Source organism: Lichenostomus cassidix, chromosome 1Aa, assembly GCF_008360975.1.
Source record: "Lichenostomus cassidix isolate B80296 chromosome 1Aa, HeHo_3.0, whole genome shotgun sequence".
NCBI lineage: Eukaryota > Metazoa > Chordata > Aves > Passeriformes > Meliphagidae > Lichenostomus > Lichenostomus cassidix.
In genome coordinates, this window is record NC_139480.1 from 42,848,725 (window position 1) to 42,869,181 (window position 20,457).

At 41.8% G+C, this 20,457-nt stretch overlaps 1 protein-coding gene across 1 annotated transcript; it reads right to left on the reverse strand.

Moving 5' to 3' along the window:
- Window positions 1-249: 249 nt before the first annotated feature.
- UBE2N (ubiquitin conjugating enzyme E2 N) lies at window positions 250-19,166 on the reverse strand. Its single transcript, XM_085046540.1, has 4 exons — window positions 19,029-19,166; window positions 1,870-2,116; window positions 1,547-1,687; window positions 250-934 (listed from the first exon to the last, which is right to left on the reverse strand). Exons 1-4 carry the CDS (start codon window positions 19,056-19,058, stop codon window positions 894-896), a joined length of 459 nt encoding a protein of 152 aa, XP_084902666.1. The 5' UTR covers window positions 19,059-19,166; the 3' UTR covers window positions 250-893.
- Window positions 19,167-20,457: the final 1,291 nt, after the last annotated feature.

A 20,457-nucleotide genomic window follows, 5' to 3' on the forward strand; every position in this document is an offset into this window, starting at 1 on the left:
AATTGGCCAGGTAAGGTCACCCACATAACACAAACTAATAAAAAAAGTCAGCATACAGAAGCAAAAAAAAAAAAAAGAAAAAAACAAAAAGAAAAAAAACCCCCAAAAAAACTTGTGAATTCCCCCTCTTTACTGTGAAATCTGTCAGACTGATGAAGACAAATTGTCAATTCTGGATTATTTTTTTTTTTAAATACGATTGTCACAGAGAAATGAAAACACAGCAAAATAAACTATACAAAGGCAAAGTAGAATAACAAAAAATATTTTACTAAAACATAAGATTTACAGGAGATTTTCCAGACAAGCCATACAAAATGGTCACAAGCTTTTTCTTGGAGGGATTTTTCTACACTTGACAGCAGAATCACAATAGTATTAGTGAAGGTGATGGATGTTTAATGTTCCCATTTTTTGTTCAAACAATGAAGCTTGTCCATCTACAGCGTCTAAGTTAGACTGGGCTAGAGGGTATATTCTAAAGTATAACTGGTTAGCTGCTTTTACCAATGCAATTAGCATCACCATAAAAAGGGAGGAGGAGCCCACAAAATTAAAACAAAAAGCCCTGCAGCTAACCCTGCCTACCTTCATTCACAGTGCTTATACTTAAACCATGACGGGAAAAATGATTAAAAGCAGAGATGTGCTGCTGCTTTCAAACAATTTCATAACAATCCAGATGATACTTCTAGCCTCTGCTCATGCGGTACAATAGTGAATTAGGACAAGACACAGATTTGCTAATGTGCATTTAATCACCAAAGGACTGAAGATGTCTGGGCTTTTATTCTGTAATGTTTCTAAGACTGTGTCCATTAAATGCAAACAAAAAAAGGAAGAGGTCTTGGCAGAACAGGAGAAGTGATGCACACTTGATGTTCAAAGCGCATTTAAATATTATTCATGGCATATAGCCTAGTCCATGCTCTGGCTGTAAAGAAAAAGAAACACATTTAAGAAAAGATGTAGTTTTCAGGCTTGATAAAAGTAATTTTAAATTCATATTCTTAAAGAACTCTTTTATATCACTGCTCCAAGCACACAAAATACATCCATTCTGAGATTTTTAAGTGCAATTTTGAATTCCAGCAGCTGTCAACTTTTGTGTATTACAGAAGCAGTCTGGCAGCAGTGGATCCAAAAGTAAAGAGGTATAACATAGTAACTCTTCCATTTCACAACAGACTGCAACAATATCAAAGACTTGTTCTTTCAGGAACCCGTTGGTCTGTTCCTTAAACTGTAGAGGACAAGCAGTAGAATGCTCCTTCATTTTACCACAACTCCAAATCAGACAGGCTATCAAATTAGGACCATCAAAACTCAAGATAAAGCAGATCAAGAGAGCTTTTTCTTCTATCAGGCCTTACAGACTTAAAAATAGACCATTGCAGGCACATTCAGGGCACCTGGACTATGCCTGTATGCAATAATTTTTTGTTTCTGCAAGCTGCAGACATAAAACGAGAGGTCAGGAATACATACGCCAGCAAACAATAAGCTATTCCTAAAACTAGGGGAAAAAAGGTAGAAGATACATCACCTGTTTCTATGGCTTGGGCTTCATTGGTCTTCCATTGCTCAGCTACATCATTTGCTAGTGGATCATCTGGATTGGGAGCACTTAACAAAGCCTGGATTGATAGCAGAACTGTACGAATCTGCAAAGCTGGGGACCATTTATCTGAAGAGACATTTAGAGCACTATGAAACACTGTATCTACCACAGTCTACAGAAATAGCAAATTTTTCCAGGTTAAAGAAGCAGCAAGATATTCTTTAAACATATAAAAATTCTTTTTAGGGTCAACTTACAAATTTCTGTACTTAATACAATAATGAGAAAGAAAACACTGTAGTACTTACCTTTCAAAATATCTAAACATATTCTTCCCAGCTTGTCTACATTAGGATGGTAAATTTTGGTCATGAAACGTACTTTAGGAGCTGCCATTGGATATTCTTCTGGAAGGAATAGTTCAAGTTTAAATGTCCCACCCTCAAAGGGGGAATCTTGTGGACCTGCAATGACCACATGAAAATAGCGTGCGTTGCTTTCATCTGGCTCCGCTTTTATCCCAGGGACTGGCTCTGCCAGCAAGCGCTGGGTTTCCTACAAGAAAAGGAGGCAATGTAACAAATAAGACCCATTTAAAATAAACATGATCCCTCCAAACTATTTTAAAAGCAACAAGCATTCATTTAGCCTACATTCACAAAAACAATGCTAAACAAATACCTCAAAGTTAAAGAAAATCTGCAGAAAGAGGATGAGGCTGTGGTAAACTGGTACCCATCTCCTTTCAGATCCTCACCTGCTGTGTGCTTCTCACAAATAAGAAATAACTCAGCTGTCCTCAAATTTCTTAACTTTTGAATAAACTATTGCCAAGCTGCTATATTATTTTCAATATTTTTATAAGCACTTTAAAGAATAGCACAATGAAAACACCAAAAGCATTTCCCATTTTATCTTAAATAGAAACTCCTGTAAGTGAAAAGCCAAAGGGGTTAATCACTTGCAGAAAGTGTTCAAGGTTTACTCTTAAGAAGAGTGGATTTGTTTATTAAGCTGAACATTTGTACTGGAATCAGATCCAACTTCGAAGAATTTAAAGTGCTACTCTGCTGCAACATTAAAAGTGTATTTTAACGATATTTTATATATTTAGACATATATATGCATAAATAGCTTTGGTATGAGCACTTTCAGCCTACATCTAACCTAACGTTTAAATTCACCCTAGCAGACAGCGGGAGACAGTCAAGATGTTCTGTAAGCAGCAAAATTGGGCCAGGCCAGTCTCTTACAGTGACTTTGTTTCTTTGTTGCTCCATTCTTCTGCCTACAGTACCGATCCCACCTCAAGCCCCAAGCTGTGACCACAGCTAAGAGCTGCCCATCCTGCTAATGCACTCAGCAGAAAGACCAAGTCCTGTACATCTTTGCCTTTCCTCTGCTGCCTGTCTTCACAAGGCTGATGGGCACCATTCTGGTTCTTATAAAAAAGATCCCAAGGCCAACATGGGCAAAAAGACACTAGGCAGGGACAAGAAATCTTGCTAAAGCCTCATTTCCTCATGCAATTTTAGCCCCATTTCCTGCTTTTCTTCTAAGCTTGCTTTTACTGTGTACAGTTAATTTTTTCACCACCTTTCTGTGTTGGCATTCACAAAGAAAAATTATCCTGGTTCTACTGACACAAGATGGCAACTTGTAGGTGTGACATTCATTTATTATTTCAATTTCATAGCATATTTATTCCATATATCTACAAAAGCACTAATCATAAAGTAACAGAATGGTCTGGGTTGGAAAGGATCTCAAATATCATCTAGTTGCAACCCCCTGCCATGGCCAGGGACACCTTCCACTGGACCAGGCTGCTCAGAGCCCCATCCAACCTGGCTTGAAACACTTCCATGTATGGGGCATCCACAACTTCTCTGCACAACCTGTTCCACTGCCTCACCACCCTCACAGTAAAGAATTTCTTCCTAACATCTTATTTAAACACAGCCTCTTTCAGTTTGAAGCCATTTCTCCTTGTCCTGTCAGTACATGCCCTTGTAGTGAGCCTCTCTCCAATACAGTAACTCTCTCTTTAATACAACAAGCACAAAACAGACAGATTACCTCTACTTGGCTAAAAAAATTCTTCAAACATAACTGGACTGCTGCATTACTCTTGTAGAAATAAGTGTACATGGCATTTAAGTGATACGGCTGTCTTGATGCAGTTAAGTAACATCTCATTTTACAAAAACTAATCAATATATAAAGAAGTGAAGTCATAGTAATTAATGCCAAAATCCAATTACTCATCTCTGAATTGTCAAAGTCCTACAAATCATAATGTTGAATTTAGTATTATGTACATATGCAAACCTAAAAATAAATATATCTGGCGTGCATCCTTGTTGTGATTTCATATTGTCTGTTTATCTGCATAGACACTAGATGCTACTTAAAAACCTCACTGGAAGGTCTACAAGCTTCTTAGAGTCGTCTACATCTACTGTGAGTATATCTAAAATGATACACATAATTTTATTATTTACTCATTTGTATTCTGCTGGCTATTTACTTGCACACTAATTGTGTAGAAAAGCAGTTATAACAAATTCTTACAGTTTACATTCAGTGGTATGAGAAGTCAGTAAGAAACTATAGATTATCCCTGCAAATGCATAAAACATTCTCACTTTCTTTCAGCAAGTTGTCAGTATGAATGCTGCCCCAGGTAAAAGAGACAATTTGGGTTTCTGCCTATAATGGACCATATCCTTTTTGACAATTCTGGCAGAGAAAAGTGTCTTATGCCAAATACAAACTAATGTGAGTCAATTCAAAACTTAAAAATAAGGAACTTATGGAAAACACTGATTTTTAAACTTCTTCACACCTAAACTTCAGCAGAGATCTGCTTGTAAGCAAATCAGGGCTTGGTTCTGATGGGCATGATCAAAGACCTTTTCTTCTAATATTAAGGGTAACACATTTTAATAGCTGGGTTGATCTCAGCAGCTCCCAGCTCCCCCTCAGTCACCTAGTCCCCAGACTGCCTCCCTAGTTATGCCAGTATGCTGACTGTAACTATACTGGGCAGCCAATCCCAGCTTAAAATAACCCAGAATCAGCAGTTCTCTGGCAGCATCATCAGCACTTTTACCTGCCAGCCCATCTGAGGGAGCAATGCCTGGCTGCAGGCTGCACGTTCTGCCACTAAAAACCACCTGCCAGTGAACAATGAGAGAGCCCATGTATGAGAAAAAGAATCCTTTGAATGAAGGCACCCTGTAACACTGAAGGGGCTATTCCACTGCAAGCACACCACCCTGCTCAGACAGCCCTTCATGCCTCCACATAAGGTGAGTGTGGTTATCTTGCCATAAAATACCACAGAAAAGGGGAGTGCAAAGAAAAACAGCTACGCTGCATACAGGCAGACGAGTACTAAGCCTACTCTGGGCCCATGCAGGCTCCTTGGGGAACATTAATATTAGATGAAAATTCCTTTAAGCAAGCACACCTTGATTCCCAAATGGTGCATGGAGCTCCATTGCTATCGGCATGACTGAAGGTGTTTTCAAACAGAAATGTGGATGAATACTTGCAAATACTCACAGAAATCTGTGAGGGAACTGGTTTACACTCATCTTTCACACCTGCCAGGCTCTGGTGCAGCAGAGAGCAAGCACCAGGCTAAACTTCTCCAATACACTCAACATGACAGGCCGTGACCTCGTGAACACACATTACTGCCTTTGTGCAAAAGCTTCCAAAAAGGCGTCTTTTTAAAACCACGTCACACAGACAAGCTTGTTAGACCGCGAAAAACGCAGCAAAGATACCATTTATTGAGAGAATGTGCAATGTTTGCACCTAAATACATCAACACCTCCTAAATTCTGACAGTAAATAAGGGTTTTGTCCTTCAATTATGAAGACAAACAATATCTTAAATATATTTTGGGGGACACCATGGAAAAGAAACACAAAGGGAAAAATTAATCAAAAAGTTACATTGTATGGTCTAAGCATATAAAATGCTTCAACATACAACTAGGCCCAGTTCTAAGGTGATTACAGGGTCTTGATTTCCACGTTTTACAGTAAGATGGACAGTTACAGACTTGCTGATAGTAAAATAAATTTGATTTGCCATAAAACTTGCTGAAATAAGTCATATTTGAGAGAAAAAATCATCAGTATACAGGCAACACTATGCACCTGGTCAGGAAATTGACCTGCTTAAGGATTTAAATTATTTTAAGTGCACATCACAGAGGATGCCTACCCAATGGAAAAAGTCTCTCCAACACGTTGAAATTAATAAGTAAATAAATAAATCAATCTCTTTTAACTTCTCACCTTTTTTAATTAATCAGAAAAATCAAACGCATGCAATATTTGACTTTTCCATGTCTTTTTAGGCAGTCTTTCTTACATTTTTTTAAATGAGGAAGTGAGTTTTATGCACTCTGTCACTTCCCCGTTTTCCCCCAAAACTGCCTTTAAACCCCTTGTCCAATTTCAAGTGTTCTGTACGTTCTGTAAGCTGTCAGTGGCTAAGACTAACCAAGCTCAGTGCTGCTGGAGAGAAAGACATGAACAAATCAAATACTACCACTGTTTGGCCAGTTTATTCCAACCAAGTATATATCATTCTTGCCCAGTAAAAATGCCTGACAAAAAGGATAAAAAGAGCTGGAACACCCATACACAAACATGCTAAAAAGGAAAAAGAATAAATTCAGAGAGACCTGAGTTTTGTAGTTCGGCTGCTCACAATAAATGTTTTTACAACAAAACACTTAGTTTTGTCTTCACAAGAATACAAACTCCCATCAATTAAGTGTTCCAGAACAGTCCTTTGTAGTGTTTTTTTTAATAGCTCTCCTCCAGAATACTGAAGCTTCACAGATGAGATTTCAGGACATATTTTGAAAGCTCTAAAGCGTTCAATGAAGTTTTCCATGCTGCCGTAGGCAGTTATTTCTATTTGACATACTCTGCATTGTTTTTAGATTGAGATTTCTTCTCATGCCTGCATTTACTTCACTCTTTCCAATTCCAAGTATTGTAATAATTTTCATTGACTAAAAAAAATTAAAAAACCCAAAAGGAAAATACATCCCAGTCCATACTTAAAAAAACCCAAACCTATCAATCACAACTGGTTGTGCCTCTCCCCTTTTTATGCCTCCACTTTTTTATTTTTAATTAAGTGGTTAGAAAACACAGGAGTGTTGAAGGTGTTTTGACAAGCAAAAGCAAAGCTTTCCTTATTAACACAGGTGGCCTGAAGCAGAGTGACAGATGATACTGATGGGACAGATGGTGTAGCTGAAATTCTGCATAGCTATTCTTCTATGAAGACATTAAATTGAAAACTAATTGTACCTGAGGGGGAAAAAACCTTCAACCTGTTTCTACAGTAACATGTGAGGATAAGAAGCCTCAGGAAGAGAGAGCACTGTGATCTTTAGGAGACCAGCAGAGCAGGAGGTGGGGGTGAGGGCTTTTGAGCTTGCCAAGACTAAGAGAAGCCACATAATGAGGAGAGATCGATCTGCAGGGGAGTATGTTTCATTCATTCTTAGAGCTTTTGCTTGGTTATCCTGCTTTCAGTCAAAGGGAAAAAAAAGTTACTGAAAAGCAGATATAACCACCAGGATTCTCCTTGTTCATAAACACAGAATAAGACAGAGCTCTTCTTTAAGGAAGTAAACTAAACAGCAAAGAAGGTGCTTCCACACACACATATAGGAAAATCAACATGCTGAACATGGAGATATGAACAAGCATACAAAGGATGAACCCATTAGAAATATACTATTTTAATCACTTCCAGTCTTGCAGAAGTGTTTACAAAAGCCTCAAGCTGCCAAGGCCTAAGTCAAAACAAAAAAGACTTCTGTATGCTACCCTTTTGAAAAACAAAAAGCTACTTCAGAAGTCTTGCTTGCTTATCAACAGACTAAGGCAGGACCAAACAAATAACTACAAAATAGATAGTGCCAAAATACAAAAGTGCAAATTATTACAGTCAGAAGACTCATCTATGCAAGTACTTGCAAAAAATCACAAACATTATTTCTTACCTAGCAGAGCCACTGCAGCTGAACTGTAAAGCTTCTCTGTCTGACAGAGACCACTCCAGTACTGAAGGAAGAAATTTTGGCATGGGATTAGAAAAAATTTTGAAGCTTCTTCATTGCTTTTTAGAAAGGAGTACTATTCTTTGCTTGGAAAAACAGTGAAATTCTGTTCCCTGTGCAATGGCAATAGTTAACCACCACAAATTTTACACTACCTGCCAAGAGATGTGGCTAAAACAGTTAAGAACAGATCAATATCTAGCACCTATAAAATATGTGAACTTTAAAGCTGCTGTGTGAAGGCCACTAGAATTTAAGAGAAGCTTGCTTGCAAAGTCAGCACAAACTTTCTCAAAGAAATCCAAGCTCCGCATCTCTAGACAAATGTGCTTTGCTTAGGAATTCAGCTACCTGCATTTCATTTTCCTGACACCCCAGTTTTCTTATTTCACATTCAATATTACTGCTATACAAATAACTTGAATAAACGAAACAAGCTGCTTATTAATCCATAAATTAAATATCATGGTCTTAGTGAGTGTTACAAATGAAGGAATACACTCTTTTACAGAATGGTCTTCTACCCCACGCTGTCCTTTAATACCAGCTGTGAATCTCCTAGTGAACTTTGTAAAATCCATTAGAATAAAGGTAGCTTAGAGAAATCACACCACCTTACAGGACCTGAATACTGTAAGGTGATGAATGATCAGCCACTGGGGGAAGAAAAAAAAAACCTAAACTTGTGCTGCCTTCCCAGCTCAGCCTATCATGCACTTTCACTTTTGCCTGTATAGCTGTCTCTTGACCTCACGATCTGACATAGCACGTAGCCAATTTGGAAGAAAAGAAAGGGAAAAAGTCATAAAAGAGATAACAATCCCTGATGCAGAGCACCACATGTTCCACACAAACAGCTGTGCCAACAAAAAGCAGGGTGCAAACACACGCTGTCAGAAGGATGGGAGAAGATTCCTTTTGGTGAAAGGGCTGGTTTAAAGAGTTGGGACTGCAGTATTCATCACAGCAGGATACCAGTGTAACAGATTACTGTTCTGTAACCAACCTAAAAAGGAAATGCAGAGCCTTCCTCCTCATTCCAAAGGAAGAGGCTTAACTACCAACTGGGCTAATTTCAGTAACAGATGGTAAACTACTAAATTAAAAGTATTCATCCATCTATACAAGCCTTAAACACCAAAGACTCTGCCTATCTTACTTGTTATATCTATGAACTTTTTAAAATGCTAAGACGACAGAAAAGCATCCTTATGGCTAGCAACTTTATGCTAGTACCTTAAAAAGAGAGATAATATCATTAAGACTTTCAGAGGCTGACATATCTGTGATAAATTATTCTGAAACTTCAAAACACAAAACATCAATGGCCTCTTACATAAAGAGAAAAGACTGCAGGTCTTAAAGCTGTTAAATATTTAAAATGACACAATACCACATCTTTACACAAAGTCTCAGGGGAATGATTCTTTCCTCATATTTTCAGCAGCACATTTACTAGCTCAATTCACTAAGCAGTAGTCAAGCAATATTCCTTCAGCATCACCTACTAAGATGGAGGTTACACTCGTACAACTTCGTCAGGCTGAAGCAAGGTACAAACCCTCAGACAGTGAGAAAGTGTAGGCAGTATCCACCCTTACTTGTAGGTTCAACTAACCCTACCTTTACTCTGAACAGATCAGGGAAGACAGATGATGGGTGTGTATCTTTGTCTTAATAGGACTTGATCTACAACAGGAATTACAGCTCAGGTATGAGTGTTTATTGTTGCCACCTCGCCAGAAATCACCATCATGCAAATCTACTGAGAAACTAAACCCTGTCAGCATTCTCAGTGCAACTCGGGAAAAGTGAGTTGGGTCTTCTTAACTGGATCTTTAATCGAAAAACACTGACTGACAACATAAAAACTGTGCTGCCATCCAACAGTAACTCCCGATAGGAACTGTGGAAAAGCTGGCATTGTCTGTGGGTAAAAGCATCTTCCACCAGTACAAATGAATGAAATCCACACACCCCTCAACACGTTTTTTCCACAGGTGCTACAAGCAAAGGTCTCCAAACAGCTGGCTCCTGGACATTTATAAAAGGAACAACAGGATGCAACGCAACACTGTATGAATAGTCCCAAAATGGCCTAAAAGAAGCATTACTTGTGAAATGAAAAAGTCATCCCAATTGAAAGAAATCCCCACCAGCTTGCCTCAATTTTTTTTTGTATTTAGTATGATCTAATTTAACTGCATAACCATGTGAGCACATGTACACAGTGTATGTGTCAAGTTTCTGGCAGCAGAGGGGCTCCAGGGGTGACCTCTGTGGGGACAGGCCAGGAGCTGTACCTCATTAGAGACAGCCAGCTCCAAGAACATGCCACAGGACATGGGTGAACCCATCAGCCAAGCTGGTGACACACCTGGGAAAATATATTCAAGAAAGGAGAGAAAACAACACCACACAGACAAAACAGCAAGGGGTAAAAAAAAAAGTAAGCAAAACTAGTGTTAACACCAAGGTCAGAGAAGTAAGGATGAACTCCAAGCACCAGAGGAAAGATTCTCCAGAGCCTATAAAGGACCAGATGGAGCAGATACCCACACTGTAGCCCATGGAGAGGACCACTCTGGAGCACAGGAAAAGTGCAAGGAGGAAGGAATAGCAGAGAGGAGCTGCTGTGGACTGACCATAAAACCCCATTCCCCATCCCCCTGCATCCATCAGGGACAGGGGAGCTGGGGAGTAAGCTGTGAAGGACTGAGGCTGAGTATTGGAAAAGAGTGGCAAAAGTGTTGTTTTAGTTTTGTCTTTGTTTCTTACCATCAAATTCCATCTTGCCTGGAAGTAAATTAATTAATTTTCCCCAAGTTGAGTCTGTTTTGCCATGATGATAATCAGTAAATGATCTTTGTCTTGACCCATGAGCTTTTCCTTATTTTATCCCCCTGCCTGGCTAAGGTGGGGAGAAAGTCAGGCTGAGTGGGCATCTGGCCAAGGCCAGCTCACCTCAGCATAAATCACACAGCATTTTTTAGTCTGAAATGTGTTTGAGCTGTTGTATCCAGAACCACTTTTAGAGAGAATGCGGCAGACAGTTTCAGACTCTGCAGATGATATTGCAAATTAAGAGTTTTTGAGAAAGAGATGACAGACTTAAAATTAAAACCACTAGCTCCATTTCCTGCTACAGTTGAAATGATAACACTTATCACTTGGAGAGTACCACACATAACAATTTATGTGGGAGAAAATGTGATGAGGAAAAAAAGAGATCTTTCAGTTTAACTGATTGCTCATCAGTCATTTCAATATCTGCTTCCTAAGGGAGATCAGACATTTGCTGCCAAATCCTCCAGGAAGATTTCTAAAACAGATGAAAAGACACTACCAATAGCAAAAAAGCAAAGAATTTTTTTTTAAATTACACCTAAGCTCTGCTAATTTTTAGTAATTGAGAGTGGAAGTCCTTTGTTTCATTCTTTATTGGCTGTTGAGTTTACAATTGAGTCAAATTGCTTTTCTGCCCACCATTTCAGCATGGTTCACAGTCCTTCTTGATCAACTTCACCCACATCTGTAATCACCTCCATCATTTCCTTTCCTCACAGAATGCAAGTCTGCCTGAATGGCAATCTCTAACTTCTCAGCAGCACTACTAATTTGAACAGTCATCCTTCCATGTACAGCCTTCATCAGCCCAAGCATTTGCAAAGTCAAATAACAGATGAGATCACAGAACTGATTTGGCTTAAGAAATAACCTTTACTGCAGAGTTCTGAACCAAATCAGTTCCTCAGTCCAAGTTCACCTCCGTGGCACAAGAATTTTTGTGCCAGAAGAGACCAAGCTGAATCTGTTCATGCAGTAAGGCTGCTCAACCTGAATCAGAATCACAGAATGGCCTGGGTTGGAAGGGACCTTAAAGATCACCTAGTCCAACTCCCCTACCATGGGCTGGGACACCTCCCAGTAGGCCAAGTTGCTCAGAGCCCCATCCAGCCTAGCCTTAAATACTCTCATGGGTGGGGCATCCACCACTTCACTGGGCAACTTGTTCCAGTGCCTCACCACCCTCACAGTAATGAATTTCTTCCTTACATCTAATCTAAACCTGCCCTCTTTCAGTTTGAAGCCATTCCCCTTGTCCTATCCCTCTATGCCCTCGTAGAAAGTCCCTCTCCAGATCTTTTGTAAGCCTGCTTTAGGTACTGGGAGGATGCTAGAAGAACAAGCCAGACTAATCACTTCATGAACTTCTGGTTAATCTAACTTCACTAGGTAGTAACTTTTTTCCCCTCATGCAGCTCTCTGCAAAAAAACGGAAGTACAACAACCAACTTTCACATTTCAATTCAGATTACACAGAGAATACATTTCTTTCCCACTTTCATTCTGATTACCAGCAACTTTTCCCAGTTACCAGTGCCATTATCTTCCAACTACATCCAATAGTCCAGATTAATTTGGGGGCATGAAATAGAAACTAAAGGCTTTAGCTGCATAGGGCGAAACTTAAAGCAGTATACTGGCACATCACCAAGTTATAATTACTTGCCAAATGACAATTCTTTCCTGTCTGTCTGAGTGTGATAAGGGGGAAGATTCATGCTGATCTCCTTCACCAAAGAGTGATAAATCACACACAAGAAGGTAAAAAAGCTTGCATGTTTTTGCTTTGATTTTTGAGGGGGAGGCAGAAGGAAAAAGTGAAACTTATCAGTCAAAACTGTCTTCTACATATAGGGATAAAGCTGCCTCAGAAAACCAGAAAGACTTTATTCAAAACTTAGTATAACATTACATCACATTTTGGCACAAATTCTTCCAGGGTCTATCAATTCATTAGCTACAATTGTGAAAAGAACTGGCTGTAACCAGTATTACTGAAAATAAATTGGTTACCTAAGCAGATGTCATATTGTCAGAGATTTCAGAATGTTTACATTAAAATTGTATCACAGTAAAACAACATTGAAGAAAATCTTCTGAAAATAACATCTAACTTTTAGGACAAAGAAAAAAAGAATTAGCAGCAAAGCCCATTAAACTGTAAAGCAGGGGTCAAACATCATAAAGAGAAGGCTACACTTTGGTTCACAAAAGCTGGTCTCCACATGAATTCTCTTCCTTGCCATATAATCCCCAAGTGTCAGCATTCCACATGCCCCCACTTCCTGGACTCATTACTGGGCTAATGTCTCTTGTATAGTAATGCTTCTACCACCCTGCAGGTTTCTAGACCCCAGCACCAGCCCCAGCTGTATCTAACACCACCTCCCAAAAAAAAAAAAAGGCAAGAAAATATGTTCCAAGTGTCAACATGTCAAAGGCATCAACTGTAAAAAAGAAACAATAAAACAGTGGTACAGCAGATTTAGAAAACATTACCTAGTACTCAATCTATGGACAGCTGTCCAGCAAACTGAAACTCCAGCTCTGCTAAGCAAGCACTGTCAACTCTGGATTGCTCACAATCTTCTCTCACACACCTCTGGCTCTCCAGGTCCTGTCACCACACAGTTTTAACCACAGCAAAGCCACTTGCAGTGAGATGAAGACAAACTCACTCCAAGTAACAGTGCCTTTCCAAAAGAAAAGAAAAAGAAATCCAGAATCTACCCACTCTTAGAAGACGACCTTGCAGCCAAACAGTAACACAATGGGGGCATTTTAAGGTCAACAGCACTCTCCCCTGAGAATGACCTCATTCTCGAATTTTCCACAGCAGACTACAGGATTTTGGAACTGTGAATCTGAGATGCTATGCAAATTCCTAGAGGATTATCTATGTACTAGCACAGACAGAGCTTTTCATGGTGCATCTCCAGCTTAAGTAAAGTGAGGCATAACTGAATTCACTAAGCTAGGAGTGCAAACCATTCCTGCAGCTAGACTGATAGAGTACATTTGCATTGGAGGCTTGCAATACAGTGTAGAGTCAATTACCAAAGTGTGGTTAAAGCAAACAATAACTCATAGTGAGCTTCTATCCAAATGCTATCCGTACTGGGTTTACATGGCAAGGTTCTGATTGTGGGAGGAACCCACAGAGAGCCTTCTGTAAGAAGCTACCAGAAACTTCCCCCATGTCCAACAGAGCCAGTAGCAGCCAGTTCCAAGATGGACCTGCCCCTGGGCAAGGCTGACCCCATCAGCAAGGGTGGTAGCACCTCTGAGGTAACATATTTAAGAAAGGAAAGAAAAAAACCCAACCTAGGCAGCAGCAGCCAAAGAGATGAGATTATGTGAGAACAACTCTGCAGACACCAAAGAGACTGAAGAAGTAGAGGGAGGAGATGCTCCAGGTGCCAGGGCAGAGAAGGACTCATGTTGGAGAAGTTCATGGAGGGACCCCATGCTGGAGCAGGGGATGAGTATAAGGAGTCCCACCTTTGAGGAAGAAGGAGCAACAATACAAATGTGGGATGCACTGAACACAGCCCCCATTTCCTACTCCTCCAGAAAGAAGGGTGGGATGAAGGGAAGGTGTTTTAAGTTTTAGGTTTAATTTCTCATTACCCTACTCAGATTTGACAGGTAATAAATTATATTCATTTCCCCAAGTCAAGTCTGCTTTGCTCACGACTGCAATGGGCAAGTGATCCCTCCCTGTGATTCTCTTGACCCACGTGCCTTTGGCCATATTTTCTCTCCCCTTCTCAGCTGGGAAGGTAAAGGATGGAGCAGCGTCCAGCCAGGGTCAACCCACCACACCATCTGTGGCAAAATTTGCCACTTGCTTCTCACTATTAATCCACCAGTTGCATGTAACTACAAAAATGTGGTTTTGTTTTCTACTATTGCATAAAACAAATTTTGATGATACTCTGAAAGCCACCTAAACATAACAGACAAGTACAGTATAAACCAACTGCATGCAAAGCAAAAAAAATCCATTGTTTTACTACAGGTTTGTGCCTCAAAGTTCCTCAAGTATTATACAAGATGGTCCAAACAAGGTTATTGCCTCTGTCTGGGATATTTGCTTGGATTTTCCCCAGTTTTTATTCTCCAGTGTGTACTGAAAGCTTCTTTAAGGCAAAGGTAGTGAAAAGTTACCAGTGTCCTCTTTAAGATCTCTTAATAAGACTCCACATTTACTTTCTAAAACTTAACCCAACTAGCCCTAACTGGAAAGTTTTCTTATCCTCTGGGCCTAAGCCTTCTTCCCAGCTTCCCTCTCACACCTGCACAAAGCATCTTCCTGCCAAGCTTCAGGCTTCCAATACATGAAGGGGGGCAGGGAGAAGGTGGTTTTAAGAAAAGTACAAAAACAATTCCAAAAAGTCACAAGATTTTCACCCTTCTTTCAAATTTGAAGTTATCCACAAGATTCAAACAGCATACAAGGTGCAAAAAGACATTAGATTCTCTGACAAATGTCAAGGACCAGCATTCTCCAGAAGTAATGCTTTCTGTGCCGAACCACCATCCAATGAAATATGAAACACCTGAAAAAGGTATCAGGTTTACCTCGACTTTTTTATTTATTTTTTTATTCAGGAAATAAGAATGTGGTCAGAAATGTTAGAGAAATCAAAAAGTGGCAGTGACTTAAATTTTCATGGGGAGACAAAAGTCCATGCTTCAAAAACCCATGGCTTTCAAGAAAAAGTAAGAAACTTCAAGTTGGCTAGAAAGTTCCAGTTGCAGGCTAAACTCCTGATGTAAATTTTAAAAAACCCCAAACATATAAAGCTGATTTTACTGACCTCTAATCTAGAATGCTGCAGGTGCCTAGCATCACACACACACACCAAGAGAAATCTCCATAAAACCTCCCAGAAATGTTACATTTTGAAGCTGCACTTTGTAGCTAGCCGCTCAAGTGTTCCCAGAGTCTCAAAAAATACAGCAAGCAGGAGTTCACTGCAGATAGTGGAAATAGCTTCACACAGTAAATAACAAGGAATGTGTATCTCAAGACAACACCACAGTATTGTGCAGGGGAGGAAATCAAACCCTCTGTAACTTAACACTGATAAATTCATTAGAAAAAAAAAATCTGGAGTCTCAGATACTGCTTCAGATGGTTACTTCATGATAGGAGCAGCTGCAGTGATTTTAACAGAAGAGCTACTAACAACTGGCTACAGTCAACTTATAGATCTGTACATCAAATCATGAATTATGAGATCACTGCAGCAACGAAAAACGGCAGGAAAAAATATTTTAAAATATTGTATGAGGCAGTATTGCCCATCCCATTCAGATACGCTGACTGCACTTGACACAGCAATGAGGTGGATTGAATGTCAGCCAAGAAAAAAATTCAGATGCAATTCAATTCCTTACTCGACTGGAGGTACGTGACTTTGCAACACAGGAAAGAATTGATCTAATAAGTGCTTGAAAGTAAAAATCACTGGGCTTATTTATTGTCTGTTGCAAAGGCTCACCTTTTAATACTGGAAATAGTCACTTTTTGGAAAAAAGTTCACAGCATCAAAACCATGTATCTATGTAAATGTGCCAATAATACATTTTTATTTTATCTTACATTAACAGACTTTTTTGTCAAGATCATTCTCATAGGACCCCTGGTTTTGAACTGCTGAAGAGGACAAAAATACCTCTTCTCTATTCACAAGATACAAGGTTTTCCAATTCTGATTATGTCTTTATAGATTCAAAATTATATCAGTTTTCTACTCACCATTTGTGATGTGCTAACACTGTCATCATTCTAAAGCAAGTCACCTTTTGAGCTTACAGACCATTCCCACACACACTTTATTAAAGTCTAAGTAATCTGAGGACAGCAAATTGAGAATTATTCTGTTTCTTCTGCAACAACTGCTTTGCAACACCCATACTGTCACCTATGCATTGAATTTGAAGAACTTATTGGAAATATAAATACAGCTCTTGAAGGGGGAGGACAGGGAAAGCTCGTGCTCTCGTCCTGGGCTGGATGACAGGCTGCGCATAGCAAAGACGCAGGCTGAGGAGCACAGGGCTGCAAGTCAACCTGAGAGCCAGGCCATCTGCCAGCAGTCGCTCAAGACAAGGAATGCCAACTGCATTTGGAGCAGCCAGCCAGGCTCAGGGCTCTGTCCAAATACGCTCTCCTAGCCCCAAGCAGCCATCGATGGCTTCCCCTGGATGATAACACAAAGGGTGCATGTGGAGAAAAGGAAGAAAGTCTTTTCCTAAAAGTAAAAGCCATTTATTTACTGTAAAATTCACTACTGTGTGTAACAAAAAATCTAATTTTCTTTACTGGAGTTATTTTACCATTACTCAGCTCTTTCCTATCTCTCTCTTCCACTTCCTTTCCTGATCTTTCAAATTCTCACTAGCAACTGAGTTTGCTCCCTCCCCTTCCTCTAAGGCACCTGGAATAGGAAATTTAACACTAAAATCACAATTGCCATGATAAGAAAGATCAAAACAATTCTCACTCAAGACTCCTGAAGACTTAACAGGCGTATTTCTGGGTCTGCACCTCTGTAGCTGCAATATTTCAAAATATGACTTTGCACATTTTGGAGGTTGTAGTAACTAGTCCGATTCAAGTCCTGGATCTATGAACATCTGGCAACCTAAGGCATGCAGAACGCAGGAGCTGAAGAGCTGGTCATCTAACACAACCAAGCCAGATTTAAAAGTTCTAGACTGGCTGCAGACAATTCATAATGCACACATGGAAATACCCAACCCACCACACACACCACCCTATAATAGATAATCCCAAAAAACGTCTAAGGGAGATCTTTCATAGAAAATCTGGAGATTCTAGGACTGTTTTTTGCCCTCCATCTTTCTTCTCCAGGAGGAAAAGTAACAGTTCCACATCATCACACATCTTTGAATTGAGTTGTGTAAATTGTGCCAGCATTTTTTTCTAGAAAAGCATGAAGAAAACAAAAGGACCAAGAAGGAAATTTACACACCAGCATATGTGGGTGCACTTCTCAGCTGCATTCTGGGGAATTGTCAAGAGCAATAAAAAAAATTTAACGCAGACACCAGCCTCATGACTGAGCTCTTACTGCAACTCTGTGATAAATACCAGTTCCACTGTATTATGAATCACTGTTCCCTCTCACACCTGAAATACATTCAGCTTAGCATGCTGTGCGCTCAGACACCTAGATAAGCATCAAAATCTGTAAGACTGGTCTTCTTTATTTTTACTGCTTACAACTCTGAGCTAAACTATTAATCACAGTTTAGTTCTTTATCACAGAAGATAAATGCTATTCCTGCCTTATTTTAACTCATCATCTCTATCATCTACTTGATAACGTGCCTCCTTAGACAAAACAGTTGTATTTTTTCACCCACTACTTAACATATTGTATGGGCATGTGTCTACAATGGTTTCCAATACTGAGTGCTCAACCAAGAGAGCTTCACAGTGGAAATTAACATCCATTCGCTGCAACAAGACATGAGGATGCTGTCATTTCCTAGGAGGGCTAACGAACCTTACAGGAATCAGTATCTTTGGTAAAGAGAATGATCACCCTTTCGAGGGCTTCAATTCACATTACGAATCGAGCAGGAGACAGCAGCCCAGCAGGAACAACCACGTGAGCCACAGGACCGAGCTATATTTTGATAGCTTGCAGTGCAGCTAGCTGTATCTCCAGTTAGTGACTCCAAATTATTCAAATCTTAATTCAGAGGATCTGCTGAAAGTACCCCAGAGTTAAGAGTCCTCGCAAAGCTTGGCAAATCAAAGCCGAAACACGACACTGAACCACCAGCACAACACGCTAATACAGCAAGGGCCGACAGCTCCGAGCAAAGGCGGTAATAACCGGGCTGACCCAGCGTGGTCCACCGCTGCGACTGTCCCGCCGCCCGCACCGCTGAAGCGCAGGCTGAACTGCTCGCTGCGGCTTGTCCCTCACCGCACTGGGGGAGAAACTCGAGCCACCGCCGCCCTGCCCCGGGCCGAGCACGGCCAGAGCTCTGCCGGGCCAACGGGACCTGGCGGGAGCCCCCGCTGAGGAGCCGCCCGGGCAGCAGCAGAACGTGGGGCTGCGCCCGTGCCTTTCGAGCCCCGGGCCCGACGGGCGCGCACGTACCGGCGCTCGGCAGCACCGGGGCCGTGGGCGCCGCCGCCGCCCGGCGATCCCCGCGATGGGCGCGGGCCCGCCCCGCCGGGAGGGCCCTGCCGCCGCCGCCGCCCGCGCACGCCGACACAGCGCGCGGGAGGCCCCGCGGCGGCGGCGGGAAGCGGCGGGGGCGCGGCGGCGGCGAGGCGCCCCTCGCCCGGCAGGGGCGGGAGGAGGCCGGGGAGCCGGCCCTGCCCCGGCGCGGCCCTGCTCCCGAGCACCGGAAGCGGCGCCCGGCGCGGCGCAGCGCTGCCCCAGGCGCGGGACCCCGGCCCGGCGAGCCCGGCTGGGCAGGGCGGGGCGGAGCGCGGCGGGCGGGGAGCGTGCGGGTACCTTGATGATCCTGCGGGGCAGCCCGGCCATCTTGTCTCGTCGGTGCAGGCTCGGGGCGCGCCTCCGCTCGGGGCGCGCGCACGGCCGGAAAGACCCGCGCGCGCTTCCTGCGGCGCCGCCCTGCGCGCGTGCCGCCGGGAAATGTAGGATGGAGGGAGCGGCGGGGCGGGGGGCAGCGCCCAGCGTGAGCCAAGGGAATCCTCGTCAGCGAGTCCCGGGCGCTGCCAGCGCGAATCGCCTGCCCTTCCCCGGCTCTGAGGTTCTGTGAGTGCCCCTAAAGCTGTCACACAGATAGCTTAGAACACCAGTACGTTAAAGACCAGGAGTCACTGAGCAAAGGGCCGCAAAGGTGATGCGGGGCCTGGCACATGACTCTTACGAGGAGAGGCTGAGGGAGCTGGGTCTGTTAGTCTGGAGAAGAGACTGAGAGGGGATCTCATCAATAGCTAAAAATATTTCAAAGGTGCGTGTCAAGAGAATGGTAGCAGACTCTTTCAGTGGTGCCCAGCGACAGGACAAAGAGAAATGGCCATGAACTAAAACACAGGAACTTGCGCCTCAACACGGGGAAGAGCTTCTTGACATTGAGGATGGCAGAGCACTGGAACAAGCTGCCCAGGGAGGTCATGGAATCTCCCTCTGGAGACATTCCAAACCCACCTGGATGTGTTCCTGTGTCACCTGCTCCTGGTGACCCTGCCTTGGCAGGGAAGTTGGAAATACGATCCCCAGAGGTCCCTTCCAGCCCTAACATTTCTGTGATTCTGTGATCTTTGTCTCAATAACTCCTGGTTAGTGAACTTCCTTCTTTTTCTGCAGAAAGAGGAATATTGTAAATATTGGAGTATAGTTATTGCACAAGCATACAAGGACATTACTACAGCTGCATAGTAATAGTAACATCTAAGAATGTGCATCATTATTTATGGGAAATATCAGCACAGGAAGATGAACTAATTTCCCATAGGTTACTCAGCAGGCTAGCAGCACAGCCAGGAATAGGACCCTATGGACATATGATTCCCTGTCAAGTTTTTTCTCCTGGTTTAAAACAGGACTTGTTTTTAAACAGGACATAATTTCGGTGTACTCTGGTAGAAAGTAAAATCCTCTGGCAATGGCAAATCTAGGAGAAAGACTCCATGATTCCAACACTTGTTCAGACATCAAAGCAACTTCACTGGGCCATATCCTCAAGACAAAAGTAATTGGAAAACAATGTGTTTTGTTACTTCTCTTTCTTTGTTTCTGCCTTCACTCCTTTTTTTCCTCTTTCTTTCTTTCTTTCTTTTACACTTCTCCCAGAATACTGTCCAGTAAACAACTCACATAAATGGAAGAAAACATGGGCCAAAATGTGGGTTTAGGCTCAATGTGAGTAAGATGCCACTCAGTTTCTTGAAAGTCTGTGAGAAGCAACAACAGAGTG

Coding starts and splice junctions, on each gene's coding strand:
- UBE2N (XM_085046540.1), bottom strand. CDS start 19,058: ATGGCCGGGCTGCCCCGCAGGATCATCAAG. Junction 2,117..19,028: donor TGCCCCGCAGGATCATCAAG/GTACCCGCACGC, acceptor CTTTTCTTGTAG/GAAACCCAGCGCTTGCTGGC. Junction 935..1,546: donor AGCCCAAGCCATAGAAACAG/GTGATGTATCTT, acceptor TTTTCTTTACAG/CCAGAGCATGGACTAGGCTA.